This window comes from Lingula anatina, chromosome 1, assembly GCF_051362555.1.
Source record: "Lingula anatina isolate TDL-2025a chromosome 1, LinAna3.0, whole genome shotgun sequence".
In the NCBI taxonomy this organism is placed as follows: Eukaryota; Metazoa; Brachiopoda; class Lingulata; order Lingulida; family Lingulidae; genus Lingula; species Lingula anatina.
This window is the reverse complement of record NC_141767.1, coordinates 60,550,924-60,569,787: the sequence shown is the minus strand read 5'-3', so window position 1 is coordinate 60,569,787 and position 18,864 is coordinate 60,550,924. Positions and strand designations below refer to the sequence as shown.

The 18,864-nt window shown below is 35.1% G+C and overlaps 2 protein-coding genes across 2 annotated transcripts in view; one reads left to right on the top strand and one right to left on the bottom strand.

The window, feature by feature from the left end:
* The window catches only part of LOC106171920 (dynein light chain Tctex-type 5-B), a 10,827-nt gene extending 9,930 nt beyond the window's left edge, over nucleotides 1–897 (bottom strand). Inside the window, exon 1 of the mRNA XM_013552454.2 lies at nucleotides 695–897. The gene's annotated coding sequence lies outside the window, so the exon portion shown is untranslated. The remainder of the gene's footprint in view (nucleotides 1–694) is intronic.
* A 364-nt stretch (nucleotides 898–1,261) lies between these two features.
* On the top strand, nucleotides 1,262–18,685 carry LOC106171633 (guanine nucleotide exchange factor subunit RIC1). Its single transcript, XM_013552071.2, has 31 exons — nucleotides 1,262–1,493; nucleotides 1,881–1,988; nucleotides 2,517–2,605; nucleotides 5,184–5,294; nucleotides 5,602–5,744; nucleotides 5,964–6,097; nucleotides 6,293–6,384; nucleotides 6,559–6,647; nucleotides 6,847–6,991; nucleotides 7,323–7,545; nucleotides 7,773–7,988; nucleotides 8,193–8,303; nucleotides 8,603–8,692; nucleotides 9,020–9,185; nucleotides 9,337–9,444; nucleotides 9,555–9,685; nucleotides 10,074–10,202; nucleotides 10,376–10,472; nucleotides 10,648–10,751; nucleotides 10,927–10,973; nucleotides 11,228–11,352; nucleotides 11,620–11,762; nucleotides 12,028–12,114; nucleotides 12,409–12,493; nucleotides 12,786–13,023; nucleotides 14,107–14,274; nucleotides 14,461–14,573; nucleotides 14,960–15,148; nucleotides 15,310–15,460; nucleotides 15,635–15,823; nucleotides 16,087–18,685. The coding sequence occupies exons 1-31, from the start codon at nucleotides 1,353–1,355 to the stop codon at nucleotides 16,358–16,360; spliced, it is 4,236 nt and encodes a 1,411-aa protein (XP_013407525.1). The 5' UTR covers nucleotides 1,262–1,352; the 3' UTR covers nucleotides 16,361–18,685.
* The last annotated feature ends 179 nt before the right edge of the window (nucleotides 18,686–18,864 follow it).

The window sequence follows — 18,864 nt, the reverse complement described above, 5'->3', positions numbered from 1 at the left end:
TCTTCAGTGAATGTATGAAATCCAGTAGGTGATGGGAGTTTTAACTTTAATGATATCGTATTTCACTTCTAACACCTCTGAGAGAAACCCATTACTTACATATATTTTCATATAATAGCTGAATGAGGCATTTTATACAGAATGATAAACACCAAATGAATCCCTGAACACTGTACATGCACAGGCCTTAAACCATACAGTGTATGCCATTGCTGGATGCTGCATGAATTGTTAAAGTAGCTTGCAATTTTCTTTCAAACTATTCTATTATAACAGTAGCAGCAAAACCTTCTGAATCTTGGTATATGTACCAGTAATACCAAATGTAAATGAGAGAATGAGATCAATGAACATATTATTAATATAGGAAATAACTGAAAAGTTTGGTGTATATCTTTTTGTACTGAAAGAATTCTGTCTCGTTAACATTTTCATTGATTCAGAAAATACATTGTACATCATCTGAATTAAGGCAGAAAATCGGCACAATGATAGCAGGCTGTTTTAACATCACAAAATTACACGCATTTAATTTCCGCATTTGAATTCCATATTGAAAGTTGAAATATTTCTTTGTCTTTAACTCCAACTGAAGCGGTTCCTCTCATGACTGAAGACCGCCAGTAGTGTAAACATTGGCTTCCAATGACAAGTAGCCTGCCGTGGAGCGTGATAGTAATACAGTGAAACTTACCGCAAATGCTTTCAAGTCCAGCTGTGACAATCCCAAAGCGGTTAGTTTAAGTGTTTTCACAAGGAAATAGTTTTTTATAATGTCTACGAATAACTTTCTCCTTTGTTCAACTTATGCATCTACTGAAAAAGTACCTAACATCAGTGCTCACTGTGCAATCGATCGCCACATTGTTGCTACAACTATGAGAAGAATCGATGGGGGAATGCAATATAGTTCATTGTCATTGATCAAACTGAATATTAAGATAGGAATCCAAAAGGACTTGAAATTATACTTAAGTATAAATTTATATAATATGTGTGAAAGCTGGACTTTGCATCACTCTTTTGGCCAAAATCTTTATCAAATTAAGGGAATATAATCGTACAATCATTATCCTTTCGATTCTCACAGGCCGTCCCCAACTTCCGACATTTCCGCAGCAAAGCATGCTACATTCCTTAACATTAACAACTTTCCCGAGTAAACCAAGAAGATTAAGATTTACTTTTCACATTCATTTGACATTGTACAGCATAAACAGTTTATTTATAAAAATTGAATCGTATAAAAATAAAGGTTCAAACTGGGTCAAGTTCAAGGCTGATACACTAATCAACATGGCGGAAAAAGTTTGACGTGCAACTATATTTCTTATTTATCTTTATTTTACGCCATGTATTTCCCAGTTGGGTGGCCAAAGTATCTTTCGATACCACAAGATCACCCACTGCCACCCATTTACATCGTAAGCAACAGGGATCGTTCGCTTTTTGCCATCCTTACCGGTAATTCACTCTGCATATGGTTTTGCAAGGTAAGTTTACAGTTTTTTTCTTTAAAAAATTAGAGCTTAGAGGAGGAATTCACAGTTCGACTCCTCAGTATTAACTTAAAGCAGCGGAATATTGCGGTGAAAAAGTATGACAGTTTGATACTTTATTACGGAATATACAGTATTGAGCAGGTCATTTTTGGAATTTGAAACCTTCGTCAATATTTATTTGACTAGTGAATGTTATTTAAAGTTGTAAACAAGGGTCCCAATCGTTCTCCTACAATATCCATTTTTCAACATTTTAAAAACTAATGTATTAAATATCTTTTTAGAAATTGAGCAATAATTAATGTCATTCCAGTTGTAGAACACACCAATATATTAAGCAGCTGTACATATCTTTTTTTTTTTTTTTTTTTTTTTCAGCCCTGTGTTGAAATTCTTAGTTTTAGAAGATCTGAAAATTCAGTATCAGAGTTTGGAGAGAACAGAACAGCAGAATGGAGACCAGATTCCAGCATGATAGCCATAACAGTAAGGATCTATGCTATAGATCTAATCTATGCAACAGATTTGTTAACTTATGTTTAGCTTTTGGCTAAGTGTCTGTGTCAGTAGTGTGACAGCACGCCAGATTTTACCATGGAAAAAAGTACAGCTAAAGGCTGAGCTAATAAATGTGGATTGTTCATCAAGGTTTTTCCTGTACCTATCAACCATCACTATGCACAGTGCCAAACTAACATATGTCCTTAGAAGGAATTTTCAAGACATGTTTTTTCTTCACTTGACCTAAGCTAAGTGTACAGTTACATTCAAACTTTGTATTTTCACTTAGTAAAAATCCATTGTTTGAGCAGATGTAACAGTTTTCTTGTTTATTAGAATTTAAAACTTGCCCCTGGATAAAAGCACAATTTGAAAAATAGATAGAAGACTGTGAAATTCAATATTTTATTCCCTCTACATATAAAAAGTGCATTTTTTTATTTGAATATACACATATCGCTCATCAGCGTTTGTGTAATTTTCCTTTTTTCATTTGATTTTCTTTCCCTTTAGACATCCAAAGGTTATATTTTGTTCTACAAAGTGGAAGAAGATGAAAATGTTGGCAATCACCAAAGTATTTATGTGCAGAAAGATGGCAGGTATGGTCCTAAAATGCGTTAATAAGTAGTGAACTAGTGATCTCACAAATTGTAGCATATGTTTGAAGATATTGGTTCACCACATTAGCATTTGAGTTGAGTACAAAACTATTTAGACTATTTTTGATTTTGGATGGAAGAAAAACTTTATCAGTGTAACAGTGAATAGACCTCTTTCCCATTGTGTAGATGTAGGCCCCAAAATGATCTCAGGTTGCTAGTATTGTAGTTTTCAATACAATAGATTAATCAGAATGATATGGTCCTTAAGTCAGTTAATCATGGGTCCTTTTCACATTGTGCATATATCTGTACCAAAATGCTTTTAGAGCTTGATAATTAAATGGCCCAGCTATTACTTAAGACAGCCTGCACAATCGACATGACCAATTAACCTGATTAATTTTGATGGGTCCAAACAGTTACAAGCGCACTTGTAAAACTGCAGTTATTTTAAGTGCCAAATCTTGTAAATAAAGCATGAGTTGTTGATAGTTCCATTATGAATTAATTATGTGAAAAGAGATCAAACTAACTACCTGCTGATAAAATTTATCAGAAAATGTGTACTAAATTAATAAATGACAGTGAGAGAGCTTTGATAAGTTAAAAGATATTTTATTCACACAGACAACCATCTTTTTATAGATTTTTTAAAAAGAAATGCTTTTAAACAACTTGATGTTGGATACAGTGCTATTCATAGATTAGAAAATGAAAACATTTTAGAACGTGTTGATTAAATTACAGAAAATTTGCAGTTTTAATTGTTTTCAGTGTGTTTGTATTTAAGTAGGCGGATAATGCATGGATATAAGTGTAGTTGTATGAGTCCAAATTGTAAGAATTTATATTTGCCAAATATAATTTATTGTTATTATATGTTATATAAAAAATTAAAAGGCAGACATTTAGATGTAGACAAATATCCTAGTAAATTACCCCTAAAGTTGAAGAGCAAATTTTCTTGAAATGTGTTCGTTCATGCGCTACTTGGTAACAGAGTATCCCAGCCTTACTCTTTTGAGATGGAGATTTTTTTTATTTAAGTAGAATAAAACTGTCTACATTCCATTATTATTTGAGAAAAGTGCAAAATAAAAGGCATTTTTGTTGACTATGGATTGGTATGGTGACTTAAGGTTTTTGCTTGGTCTATGGGTGCTTTCCCAGAGATTTAGATCGATCTAGAGATTAAGATTTGGATCGACCTAACTCCCTGGGGGTTCACGCTAAATTGCAGTCAGCCGAGCGGGCACCATAGTTAATTACCCCCTTACAGCTTTTAGTAGGCGGGACAGATGCTTAAGCCGGCCAAGCTGACAGTAATCTAGTGAGACTCCCCACAGGGATAGATCGATCTAAAAATCTATGGAAATGGGGTGTTTGTCATGTCCATTGTATTTATACAAATAATTACTGTCTGATAAAATTATAGTTCTTTGAAGCTAGGGATTCTTAAAAGGAAAGACGGTGTCTCTCAACAGATCATATTAATTAACCTCATATCTTTTTTGCATGCTCTGCACACCCCAGACAGACATCATAGTTCTTATCATGATGTTTCTCAATTAAAATCATAGCTGGAATATTAAAATATTTTCATTATTTGACCTCATTACATTCATCAAAGTATCCTTTTACTTTTAAGAATCAGGATTCTTGTCACCTACTTGTACATGTATTGATCATAATTCCATCTGCACTATGTGTCTGTCAAGTAAACTGCTTTATGGCAAATAATGATAGAGCACTTAAGCTTTGCTGTTGAGAATAGGTTTAAGTTGCGATATAACTTTATAAACAAAGGTTGAATTAATAAATGCTGATGCACATTTATGCTGGCAATATCTAATACAGAATGATTGAACAAAATAATAGGCTTATCAAGTCTGATGAAGATAAGTGACTGTATTGCATGTCACACATGTTAAAAGCATGGAATTTTGTGCTCTAAGTAGCTGTGCATGAAATGATAATGGTACAGTGGGTGCAAACAACTGATTTATTGTCAAGGCCAGGCTGTAGAATAAGACTTGTCATTAATTAAGAAGTTTTTTAAGTAGGCAGTGATCTTCCATTGTAGTAAAATGTTCTTGTTAAAAATCTAAACCAGTTATGTGTTATCAGAATTTTCTGTTTCCCTACATCAAATATGACTAACATTCAGTGCTCAAAACGTTCAAAATATTTTCATTTGTTACTTTTTCTATTAGAAGTCTCTTTTTTACAATGAAAGTGATATGTAGATTTTAACAAAGGGAAAGCAAAGACAATTTATATGTAATTTTATTATAATATTAAATTAATGGAATAATGTCTAGGATGATAAATTGGTTTGATGCTACAATTTTTGAAATTTATTGCTAAGTGTGTGTGTGTGTGTGTGGGTGGGTGGGTGGGTGGGTGGGTGTGTGTGTATGTGTGTCTTTTTTTTTAAAGGGTTCTTCCCTGTTTGCTCTTTTTGGTAAAAGGTTCTGCAATATTATCAGGACACTTCTGCAGACTGTGCTGAAATAAACAAAAGGCACATTTAAATTTTGAATCACATTAATATGTTGGACCTTTAATTCTTCAGAAGGAGCCTGCCTCCCCGCAAAGCTACTGGGGATCTTCTTAATGGTGAGGGTATCCCTGCTCTCAAGGTGTCACAGCTGTCTTATATACAGATACAGGGAGGGGTGACATGGTGAGTAAATACTGGATTGTATGCTTAACAACCTGTAAAAGTAGAAATGTATGGTCTTACCTATTATTTTTCTTGAATAATTTATTTGTCTTCATTGCTGAAAGAATGTTAATAAGTGGCAGTTTGCTTAAATTAATTCTTAATGGTACCCCAATATTTCCTCAATAAGATTGTGTGACTTTATGTAATCAGACTGTAAAATATTATTTTGATTAAGTTGTAGTGTGATTATTTATGTTGTGTGCATGTTTTCTGTAAAATGAAAATTTCATGTATAGACACACACATACATTTATTGTAATTGTAGTCTCCTGTGTGTTCGTGATGACCTGTTGCTGTCCACGTACACTGGTTATATACAGAGGATACGCTGGGATGGCTGCAGCAATGGGCAGATGTCAGTCAATGTCAAGACAGTTCCATTCTCTACAGACCTACAGTTCTCAAGGGGTAGGTGGTTGTCTTTGATAATCAGTAAATCCCCCAATAGGGGATAAAACAGTCCTAAAGAGAAAAGAGCTCTTACTTATAAGATATCAATCAAAAAAATTATGGAATAAAAAGTAAATAAAATACAAACAAATAAATAAAATCTATAGTGTAGCAATGTATCATCAGCATACTTTAAAAAATCCACTTTGTGTAAAATAATATATCTTTGTAAATCAGCTTCCACAGTACAGGAAGAGAATGTGAACATTCCCCACATGGAATACAGCCCTCTGCTGGGGGGATTTGCCACTGTTCTGTCCAATGGGAGAGCAGCATTTCTCACTGTCACATCTGCCAAGTTTGAACCACATGTAAGTTGGACTTGCTATCTTTTTAAACTATTTAAAATAATGAAATAGAAATGTTGAGATGGGTGTTTTTTATCATTAATTGCATTTTCAAAATAAGTGTCCATTATGCATGATAAGAAGGCATCTTTTTTTTCTGTAGTAACGTCTTGAACTTTTATTTATTTATTATTACTATTATTGTTTTTCCTTCCCCAGCAAATCCAGGGTGTGTGGGCCCAGGAGGTGAATAATGCGTCCTGTGTAGGAGTCAATCACAAGTACAGACTAATGGCTTTTGGCCTCAAAAAGTAAGGATATTATTTAATGTGCACAAGTCAAAGCATGATTTAATATCCTTAACATTTTTTTCTATTTTATAAATTTTTTATCTTTAATTTTTTATATATATAGTTATTTAATGACAACTAGAATTGGATCTCTTCAGAATTCATTAATTAATAGTGATTTATTTACTATTTTAGTGGAGAAGGGATGGTGTACAGTATTGATGAAATAACTGGTGCTCTCCAGGTTTCACACAGGCTAGCAGTCTCTAGTAAAGACTATCCAGGTATAGTTGTTGTGGGTGTCTAGTTACAATTGCCAAGATGTATAAGTTATAAAATCTTATTCTCACAGGAGCAGTAATCTATGCCTTTAAGTATACATTTCAGTTCTCACACAAATTTTAGATGAAGCTATTCAGACAGACAAGTCAGATGTTAAACTGCTTAGGTATGATTATATTGTATCTTTTGTCACTGATGCAGATGCTAGTCACGTGGTTGGCAGCATGACACATATCAAGTGGACCCCTGATGGCTGTGCACTGGCCGCTGCCTGGGAGAATGGAGGGTTTGCAGTATGGAGCGTGTTTGGTGCTCTACTTTTCTGTTCTCTGGGAGGAGACTATGGGTATGGATTATTAGATTTTACTTTGTATAGAAAAGCCTGTGACCACACATGAATGAAGTTTTGGGTTATTTTTTATGTATGATATGTGGCCAAGCATTTGAATATAATTTCTAAAAATCAAAATAAATGCAAGATAATTTGCTTAAATCAGTATGAAACCCCTGACAAAAATAGTAAAATATTATACATTTTTAGAAAAATTAGAAAATGTGTAACATTTGGCAAAAATGTAGTATGCTGTAATGATCACCTACAAATTGAAGAGTTTGGGTATTATAATACCCAATATAAAATATCAAATATAAATATTTGAGTTTTTCACATCTTTCAGTTTATCTGAGGATTCCTTCAAGCACCATTCTCTACATATCAAGTCCATGGAGTGGGGTGCAGAGGGATACCACCTGTGGGTAATGGCCTCTCGCTGTGATACTAGTCAAGTGAACGGAGAGCTGCCATCTGATACCAACTGTAATGGGGAAATAAAGGAGGAAAATCAAGACATTTTACAATTGCAGTTTGTGAAAAGTTCTTTGACTGTAAATCCTTGCATGGTAAGTCTAAGATAAAAACTCATTTTATTTATTTATTTTTATTTATTTTTTTTTTTTTAAGTGTACAGTCATGTACTTATATTGTTTAATTTCTCACGTTTTATTGGATGAGATGGAAAGATTAAGGCTAAATTCATTTACACTCTCCACTCATAAAAAAAAACATTTTTAGGCAATTACAAACACTTTTTCCAACATATATGTAATATTTATGTATTTTATTTCAGAGCAATCACCAGCACCTGTTTCTCCAGGGAGAAGACAGACTGTATGTAAACAATGGCCTAGAGAGAACCATACACCAGACTAGTCCTAAGCAGCAGTTACATCCTTCACAGCCAGGGTATCCTAGCAATCAGGCTCCTAGCTTTCTCATGGGCAGCAAGCAATGGCAGGTGATCACTGTGCCAAGCAACTATTTGGGATCTAACTGGCCAATCAGGGTAAGGCATATTGTGGATAAAATGACAGTTAAGGATAGATAATCAAACAAGTCTTAATTTCCATTATTTGATTTAAACAGCTGATATGTCATATTTTAAACTGTCAAAAAGTTATATTAGGTGGTATAGAAAATTATATTGGGTGGTACAGATTACAGAAAAATAATCATTTGATATCTTTGCATCCATCCCTCTATATTATAGTATGCTGCAATAGATAGGGCAGGACAGTGTGTGGCAGTTGCTGGCAAGTATGGGCTGGCTCACTATGCACTCTTCAACAGAAAGTGGAAATTGTTTGGAAATGAAACACAGGTGAGATTTATTGCACTTGGGTTTCTCTTTCTTTTTTCATATTATTTGTTTGGTTTGAATGATTGTGTGGTGAATTTAGGTCCTCATTAAATGCTGTTTTTATTGTTAATAAACCTGTATGTGCTATAAGCTTCAGCTTTTCAATATCTACACTAACTTGAGCTTGGCATGGTAGTGATCAAAAGCTTTGAGGTACAGCTCAAGTTAGTGTAGATATTAAAGGTTTAAGCTTACAACTTAATCAAAAGACTACACAGATGGATTTCCATCGAAGTACCTGTATATGTGTTGTGTTCCAGGAGAAGGACATGGTGGTGTCAGGTGGGCTGACATGGTGGAGAGACTTTGTATGTGTGGCCTGCTATAACATCCTAGGACAGAGAGATGAGGTAAAGATTTGTGTGTGTGTCCTGCTATAACATCCAAGGTCAGAGAGATGAGGTAGAGATGTGTGTTTCCTGCTATAACATTCTAGGGCAGAGAGATGAGGTAAGGATTTGTCTGTGTGGCCTGCTGTAACATTCTAGGTCAGAGAGATGAGGTAAGGATTTGTCTGTGTGGCCTGCTATAACATCCTAAGGCAGAGAGATGAAGCAAGGATTTTTAAGAGAACTTCCTGAACGGAAAACATTAGAGAGAGAAAAACATTGCATCCTTTGCTCTTTGCCATTTATAAATTGAAAAAAAAAAAAATAACCCTGTATGTCTTATTTCAGATCCGGTTGTACCCCAGGAGTAGTAAATTAGACAATGTGTTTGCTACCGTGACCAAAGTTCCCTCTCAGGTCCTGCTTCTCAACACATTCAGAGATATACTGATAGTTCTCTGTGCCGACAGCCACATCATGATGTTCAGTATAGATAGGAAGAATACTCAGCCAAGTAAGCTTTTATCTTTCTCTTTCTCTCTCACACAATTCTATACCTGCAAGCAGAGAAGCCAATGCATACTTTCCTTTTTTCTCTATCTCTCTTCAGCTACATGAAAACAACTCGTATAAGCGTCATGATCTATTTGAATTGCTTTCCTCAGATCCTACAGTAGAAATCAACAAGATCCAGGAAGTGGCCATTGGAGGCTTTATCCCTCACCCAGCATCTGTGACAGCAATTACTTTGACCTCACTGCGTACAGAAACTGGTAAGATTTTAGTTTCTATTATGTTTTTGATAAATCTGCTTGAAAGGTGTTATACTGTGCTTGTTATTATCTTTTCACGATAACCAACTTCATTTTTGATCTTGTCCTAGCATCTGTGCGCAGTAAGCAGCCTGCAGTAGAGGCAGAGAGCATCCTTCTCAATGTTGCCGGCCGTCTGCTGATGTTCCAAAGAGACAGATCACTACACGTGGCAGTCAAAGATGGAAGCAAACAGAGACAGGTAAGCAACCATCTAACAAACATTTGTAGTTTCTATTTATCAATTGACCTTTTTGCAGTAGAGGATATTCTCATGTCACAAATGAATTAAATCTCTTGACCTTTTCAATGACATTTATGTTTGATTTATAATTTGATTAAAAGTGCCTCTTCACATTGAGCAATATATCTTACTGTTACCAGTATGTTCTGAGAGGTTCAAACATGTAATTGCTCTAGTATGTTTTAAGTTCTCCAATCGAGCTTGTGGTGTTTAAGTGAATCTCTTATGTAATATCAAGGCTATTAAGTTTTCAATTTCTCAAAACATCCCAGTACAGCTGTATCACTAAGATAAAATGCTCAGTGTGAAAAGGCCTAAAGTTTATTTTGGACATCTCGTTTTCCAGCTTCCATTCACGTCCCCTGTCATGGTAGCTTCAGCAGTAGAGAATGTATGGAGCACACCGCGGCTGAACTCGGAGAAGAAACATTTGGTAGAAGCCCTATGGCTGGGATGTGGGGCTCATGGGATGAAGGTAGATCTTTTTTTAAAAAAGACAATCAAAACTTTTCTGTGACGTCTTATTTAACTGAAAAAGTTGTACTCCAAAATGTATTCTTGAGAGTTCATTTACACATGTTTTTTCAATGATGGTTCTAAAATTTTGATCAAAAATACACACTTGACTGTCTAGCTGCCTGTTTTTAGGTCTGGCTGCCACTGTTTCCTCGGGATGATGTCAGTGCTCATGGGTTTATGTCAAAGAGAATAATGCTGCCATTCAGAGTGGATATCTACCCACTTGGTGAGAATAGTTTTTTGTGTTCATTTGTTGTGTTAACGAAATTGGGAAAGGTCATTGGATTTGAAATGCCACACATTTACACTTTCCTGCACTTTGAATTTCTAAACTGTTCAGTCCTTTTGAGAGATTACCTTATTATTGGGAAGGTAATATACAAGTGTTCTTCTGTTCCTAGCTGTGCTGTTTGAAGATGCTGTGATTCTTGGTGCTACAAATGATGCCACATGTTATGACACTGGACCGTCTGATAATTTGCCATTTCTTACCCTGGAAAGGACAGTGAGTGCCACGTTTTGTGATACTTTATGCATTGAATTATAAAGAAAATCTGGAGTGTAAAACTGTTGGTCATGCCTTTTTGTTTTAATTCTAATTACATAATGCATGTTATTATCATGTACCTAAATGTTGAAAATCATAGATTATTAACATATCCATTTTGTTTATGTTACAGAGCCAAATATATCTCCATCACATATTAAGGCAGCTGCTACGAAGAAAGTATGTCTATATTGAAACCAGGACAATGCGGGGTCTTATTATTCTCAGAATAGACTTTTTAAGATCTTTTAAGTATTGAGATATTAAAGTTTCCTATTGAAAAATAATATTTTTTATTCATTTGGAACATTCTCACAGACTTGTAAAATTGATTTGGTAAATTTTTCATTTGTTCTTATCACCTACTGCCTTAGCCTTTACCTTGAGACTGGCCTCTGTTGATTTTTAAAAACCTCTATCTGCTTCATTTCCAGTCTTGGTCACCATGCCCTGGAGATAGCTCATTGTTGTACAGAGCTGCCATATTTCCCACATTGTCTGGAGCTGTTGCTGCATGAAGTTCTAGAGGAGGAAGCAACGTCCAAGGATCCTATACCAGGTATATGACATACACTCAAATATGTACATCATAAGGCTGCATGCACAAATGTGAGTACGCACATGTGGGCACACACAAAGTTGTCAGTAATTGGAAGTGGAAGTAACAGAAAATGATCCAATATCAGCAAAAAGCAATAACTGAACAAGAGGAATGAAGCAGTTAGATCTTATTTAAATATTTGATGAAAGCTTTTTTCCAAAATATCATGGCTTGAATTGTTTATTGGAAAATACAGATTGCCCTCAGTCAGACTTTTGCTTTCAGATCCTCTCCTCCCTAGAGTGGTGGCATTCATCCAGGAATTCCCAGAGTTTTTGCAGACCATAGCTCATTGTGCCAGAAAGACAGAGATTGCCCTCTGGCATTACTTGTTCAACACTGTTGGGAACCCTCGGGAAATGTTTGAGGTAAGGCTACTGTCTTGGTTTACTGTTTAATATGGCAGCAAACACCAAAGGGCGATTTTAATTTGTCCATTATGAAATCTTTGGTTTTGAAAAATCTAGACATGATTTTGAATGTTTTAGGCTTTATGTACATATTTTGATCAGATTTATTGAGAAATTCATTGTTTTTATGCAATCTTTTCTTTCCATGTATCAAAAGATAGAAGCTTATTTATTTATTTCCCAGCAGTGTGTAGGAAACAGGGGAATTTCATTGTTATTTCAGGAGTGTATGCTGTCAGGGAAGTTAAAGACTGCAGCTTCTTATCTAATCATCTTGCAGAATTTGGAGAAGCCTATCGTTAGCAGACAGGTAGGATTAATGAATTAGTGACATCAGTGTATCTGTGCATAATATTATAATATCTGGTGGGTAAAAAATCCTGGGCTTGGTATTTTGAGAAATCAAAAATTTTCCATCAAGATAGGAAAATAGTTAATCAGAATTTTAAAGAGATTTTAGGCGAAACTCCACAACATTTTATAACAACATTGTAATTTTGGTGGTGAATTTTCAATTGAGTGTCAGAGGGGTGCTACAAAAGGTATTGAGTTGAAACTTTTACACCATGATCATCTCAACCCAATTATATATTGTCAATTCCAGCATGCCACTATGCTACTGGACACAGCATTAGACCACAATGAGTGGGAGCTGGCCAGAGATCTAGTCAGGTTCCTCAAAGCCATTGGTATGTTCAAAACATCTTCGTAGAGGACTGGTCCGTAATTCAGTCAAATCTTTTATGCTACTGTTATATGTCCACAGTCTTTGTCTTATATTAAGTAATGTTAGAAAGTCGAATAAGTTTATTTCAAAGTTACTGTTATAAATATTTGAAATATGGTCAAAGTAATGCTGAAATGATTTCTCTTTTTCCCTGCTTTGCTTTAGATACCTGCGATATGAAGATGATCATTATTCTTTCTTAAGCATTTTGTTTATGCCTAGAAATATTAGTACATCTTTTGTTTTCATATCAGATCCCAGTGATGCTGACACAGCCCCAGACCTTCCTCCATTAACACGAGCCAACAGTATGGGTTTCCAGGGAGTATTGCACCGTACCCCACCCATGTCACCTGACTCAGAGAGTAACGAGTTTGTGTTTGTCACCAACCCGCTGAGAGGCCGTGGCTCGGGTAAAACTGACCAGGTAGATGGCGGGAAGGGAAAAGAGAAGAGTAAAAGTAGAGCAGAGAGTGCAGCTCTAAGAAGAAGGTTAGTTATTTCACAACTTGGTTTCAGTAAGGAGTAACTGTAAAGTCAAGTCATGCATGATGATAGTAATAGTTATGATGATGATCTTTGTTATTGTGTATTCTCCATGTAAAACAAAATTGAAAGTGTAAAATATTTTATAAATTACTCTAGGATTATGTAAACTTAACACATTTTATTATTTCTAACAGTATCGTGTGGCAAAGTATACTTGCCAATAAAAAGTACAAATACCCAATAAGGTAAGGCTGGGTGTTTAGCACAGGGGTAAGGATGACAGCAACTCCATGGAACTTGACTGTGATATTCATTTATGACAGTATATAGGATAATGGTGTGTTCTGATGTGGGATTGGAAATTATTTATCTGCTTATGTTCTGAGGGATCACTTGTGAATATCAGGTATTTTTTGTTTCAGACTGGTTTTATCATAATAGATTTGGTGTGTTTTGAGTTTAATATTTACACTATGCTTGGTGATGGATATTTTATGGTAATGTAACATGTTCTATATTTTGGATGACAGATGTTATTTCATTCTTGGCCAGCATTGTTATTGGTATATACGTATTTAGATGGTTATCACTTTATTTAGCATGTCAGATTCTTTTCACACTAGAAGAATGGGATCCATTATATGTCATTATTGAATATATGTGATGTGGCGTATTTGGTTATAAAAAAACTTGAGCCCATAAAAAAACTTGGAAATATTTTAATGGGTCAAGCTCTTGACATGTTTTCATTTCCTTTGTTTATGCTCCTTTTCACCAAATTAAAAATTGAAAATACATTTTTGTATAATTCTTCATTTATAATAGGAAAGATAAGCCTGTGGAGCAGCATTATTGCATCTCCTGTTTGATATTGCTGTCACTGCCATGCAAGGGACATTGTCTCAAATTTAGTGTCACTAGTCACTAGGTGTTCCAACTAGTGGAAGTAGCCATGAGGGCTTTACTTTAACAGTTTCTTTCTATCTGTCCTTCATAACTATTAATCAATCCCTTCTTACAAATTTTTACCTTTTATTTGTATCATTGCCAGTCTGATATTTATAGCATTCATATTCTGTACTTCAGGTCTGCAAGTGGCAGTGGCCATGAAGGCTCCCCTGACAGTTTCTTCATAGATGTCCTGCTGGCAAGACATGCACGCAAACTGCTCACCAGCTACAGACTCAAGGATGTTGGTTGCTTTGCTGCTAACATGGAGGGGTATCAGTTGGTCACGTGGCTGAAAAAGGAAAGGTTAGAAATGTGGGAAATAATTTAACACCAAAGCAGTGCTTAGGGTAACATGGTAATAGGTAAGTTTACTTATTTGTAGGCTGTTGGCATATGGGTCAATTTTATCTGCTGACTTGCTGATGAACTTGTATGGTCTGTTATCTGTGAGTCATTATTGCTTAAGTTTAGTCATTTTTATCTTGCCAGGCTGAGAGCCGCAAAGGTGGAGGACTTTGTTACTGCATTGAAACAGCTGCACCAAGATTTCCAGTGGCCTTTGCCAATACTTACAAACTCAGAGTTCTTACAACTCAGCAAAGGTAAAATTGTATTAATAAATTAATTAATTTATTTATTTATTTATTTATTTTTATTTTTTTTTACTGAACTGGCATTCTTTTAGAATACTGCACCGGACTAATGTATTTTTATTTGCATTCTGTGCCAAAACATAAGATACCTAATTAAAATGCCAGTTGGGTAAGATATATGCTCTCACAACTTGGAGGCTTGCCTGTATACACACTAAAAAGCAACTGATAAAACTACTTTTTCTTATTAAGCTAAGTTACTAATGTCTCTATGTAAAAGAGTCAAATGCTGACCCAACAAACTGTTAAATATAAATATTTACCTATCACATGTGATCATCTTGTATAACTTCATCCCAGTGTACCCATAACCTTCCCTCACTCTTTTTCTTCAGACCTGAGTGCCAGTTCCTCCTCCCAGGGATTGTTGGAGCTGGAAGAAGGAGCCAAAAACATGTCTGTGAAGGACAGTGGCTACCTGAGCAGTAGCACCCCAGTAATCTCTCCAGCTGCCACACCTGACTCTCCAATGGCAGGCAGCTATGTCTTACTACAACCCAAACTACACATACAGTCAAGTAGAGGTAAATTATACCTGTAATGCTAGACTCTTCAATAAATTTATGGATAATGTGAATATCATTTTATAGATCACATAAATATGAGTACTTTTATTTGGCATCAGTTAGATGATGATGATGATGATGTTAGACATACCACTGCATTTATGTTTAATGACTTGTAGATGATACTAGTCTTGCTGCCACTGAGATGTCTGATGACTTTGGAGAAAGCACAAGTATGGATCAAAGTTACTGTTTGGAGGCTGCAGAACTAGAGTTGCTTTGTCATGAACTTGCCAATAAGGGTCCGGCACAGGCAGAACTGCAGCTCAGGTGATTCATTGGTTTTATTTAAGATATGTGGAAGCCATGTTAGTTACATTATCATTAATGTAGTATCCCACTCAGTATCAAATTCACTCATTTTCTCATTATTTTAACTGACTTGTGCTTCTTAGGCATGTAGAGTTAATATAAAGTTTCATACCAAGTCTTGTTATATTTAAGGTACCTGTTACACATAATGATTGAGGCCGGGTGCCTGGAGTGGTCACTCCTAATCTCCATCCTGCTGCGGGATGTGATGGCAGTGGTGAGGACTGTGAACACGGCCAGCTTTACTGACACACAGATAGAAATAGTAGGCAGGATGAGGGAGGGACTCTCATACCTGGAAATGTGGGCAGACACAGAGTGGTAAGTTGCTTGGTATTAAATAATAAAAAAGATTCAGATTTTAGGGAAGATTGGGATGTTTTTTATTAATCCCTAATTATAAAGAAACAAAAATCTACTTTAGTCTAAGATTTTGCTTTTAAACCAGTTATCAATTTTGTGTGCAATTTGCACAAAAATTTCTAAAATATACATCATGACAGTAATTCATAATATAAAGAAAACTGATTATGAGTACTTGTAGCATGAAAATCAACAGAACATCCCCATACTTTTTATTTTAGCATGGGCTATAAGCCGTTCTTTAGTGCAATACGTGGCCAAATACAGACTTTGCAGAAAATAGTTGAACAAAACCCTCCCAACTCGAGGCTGTCCACACCAAGATCACGCAGCAGCTCAGTTGAGAAAGACACCCCAAGGCCTGGTGATGGTTCCCATGACAACATGAACAATAAATTGGTGGAAGAAGAAGATGAAGAGGAGGAGGAGAGGCTTGTTGAAGAGCTGGCCAAGGAACAAGAACAAAATTCAGGATATGATTGCAGGATTTCATAGTCTATATGGTCACCTATTGCTACATGAAGGTTTTCATTGACTGCATAAAAAAGGCTAAATTTAATTTAATGTGTAATATTCTTTTAACAACAAAAGGGAAAAATTATCAGAGTATCATGCAAATCAAGATATTGTTATATAAGTCCCGTACTGAGATACTTAGTTATACTTGTCCCTAGCTGCCTGCAAGTATTTCAATTGTCAGGAAACCATGTTGGTCTCGGCAGCAGAACAAGACTCGAGCTTTTCTGGAGCATGAATGATAATGAAAAAACTAAAATAAAAGTCAATCATTATGGTGCAATGTTGTATGAAGTGCATTATGTTGTAGCAAAGTGTAACAAAATAGAACATAGATATGCAGCAGATTGACACAAATTGACTGTCATTATGTCACATCTATGCACATTTATGAAAGATGAAAAATCTGCATTTCATTCTGGTAATAGTTATAGTATTAGACATGAAATGGCTAATGGATACCTTTGCCATAGTTAAATCTACATGAAAGTATTAAGCTCAGCATGTAAAAAATGTGATTAAATTATTCAGCTTCTATATCTTTGAAAAAATATAATCAAATAACTTGGTGAAGGTATTGATATTTGGGCCAAGAACAGAGTCTGAAGGTTGACACATTTTATGGAAGGAACAAACAGTATTTCAACAATTACAGACTGATGTATGACTGTTCAATTTGGACATTAAATGTTTTTTAAAAATTGGTGCTATTGGTAGTTGGACGTACTTCAGGGTATTAATATAAATGATCTTAATGATGTGATAAAAAATGCCTAACGTAACATTAAGGTATGCTCCGGTATGCTCACATCATCTGTATATAGTTGGGTGTGTTGGTTTACACCATGTATATAGACAGTGGACATGGTAAATATAGTGGTTGAGGTAAGGGAAGGGATTTAGCAACCATTTTATTTTGTTGCTAAGGTGGGGTATGTAATGATTAGAAATATAACTGTAATTTGGTCTTGTTTTGATATTTTATGCAAAAACAATTGGTGCTGGTCGCTCAAGTGACTGTTTCTTGTCTTTATCCCAGGTTTTCTGGGATGCGGGGCCTCTGTGCCAAATGTGCTGGTACCAAGGAGTCTAGGATAATGTTTTATGTCCTCTTGTGTCAATTGAAAAAATCTGGTGTTGCATGGTACTTCTTGCAACACATACAATGGACATCTTATAAATTCTTGAATCCATCGGTTCTTTATAGCCAAGGGTATCAGTATTCTGTACCCCTCTTCAACTTTTGCCATTCTGAAGAAAATATTCATGTATCTATCAAGAGAGGATTTGAACTATTTATATTAATTAGATATTTTATGCTACTTAAATTGACTTATTAATGAGTTTGCTGTGGAAATTATCATTAACTGGTCATGCACTTGTTATTTTACCATTACAGCAATTAGAATTTTTATAGACAGACACTATGTGTCTGGTTTAGGTAAGCTTTCAATCAAGTGTTATTTCATATGTATGTTTGGGTGCATGCTATTTTATTATTCTGCCTAGAATTTATGTATCATTTCCTTTTGTTCCAGTTGTATTTTTTGTTTCGTGTGCTAGAGTCAATGATGATGGGTGATATTTATGCTCTGGTGTAGAGGCACATTGTCCATACCAGAAGAATAAAAATGACCAATAGAATGAGAGAGTATGTATGTTAGGCGCATGGTACTTTGTAAACTCTGTAATTTGTTGTGCAATTACTTTCTGTGATTTTTGTCTTGCATGCCGGTCAGCGTGATTTATCAGCACTTCAGTTTTATTTTTCTTTCCAGAGTTTAAAGGTTTAAAAGGCTTTTTCTAGACTGCTTTTTTTCTGTCTCTACCTGTATTAAATATCAGTTTTCATTCTGTTGCACCGTAGTGTTAAGCAAGATTTGTAAGCATGGTTTGGATGATATTATTAAACATGCTGGGACCAACTTGATGGTAACACAGTCATACATTTGAAATTTGGCATGTTATTTCTTAAAGGAAACACAAATCAATTACATTCTCCTTAATCTGTAAAATTCTCGGTTTCATTCCTTCTCTTCTCTAGCTGTATTTTATTTATTGATTAAATTTATTCCTCCAGGTGCCACCATTAGACAGACATCATTATTTACCCTCTGATCACCCTTTCCCATATGTAAAGTACTTTGATAGCAAACGTATATAAATATATATAAAGATAGATAGATAATATAGGAGGATGAATACATTGTAGGAGTGTAAAAATGTGTATAATGATCTAGGCACACAGTTATCTTTACAGTTTTATGCATGTACAACATGATATAATAAAGATCTAGTGAAGCAGTTCTTGTTTTTATTTCTTTCATACTTTTTTTTTTTAATTTTACTTCTTGATTCCGCCAAAAATTTATGGAATGTTTGTTGTTAGGTAGAATTATTGAAAAAGTCCAAAAGAGTCCTTGTTGAATTGAACCAAGCTTTTTATTTTTCGGGAAAAAACATTTGTTATATAAGTAAAAATT

Bases quoted from the DNA above. Each gene is read 5' to 3' on its own strand.
- LOC106171633 (XM_013552071.2), top strand. From the start codon at position 1,353: ATGTATTTCCCAGTTGGGTGGCCAAAGTATCTTTCGATACCACAAGAT. The intron at 6,098-6,292 runs GTAAGTTGGACT...TTCCTTCCCCAG, and splicing joins CTGCCAAGTTTGAACCACAT to CAAATCCAGGGTGTGTGGGC. The intron at 12,115-12,408 runs GTAGGATTAATG...TGTCAATTCCAG, and splicing joins AGCCTATCGTTAGCAGACAG to CATGCCACTATGCTACTGGA.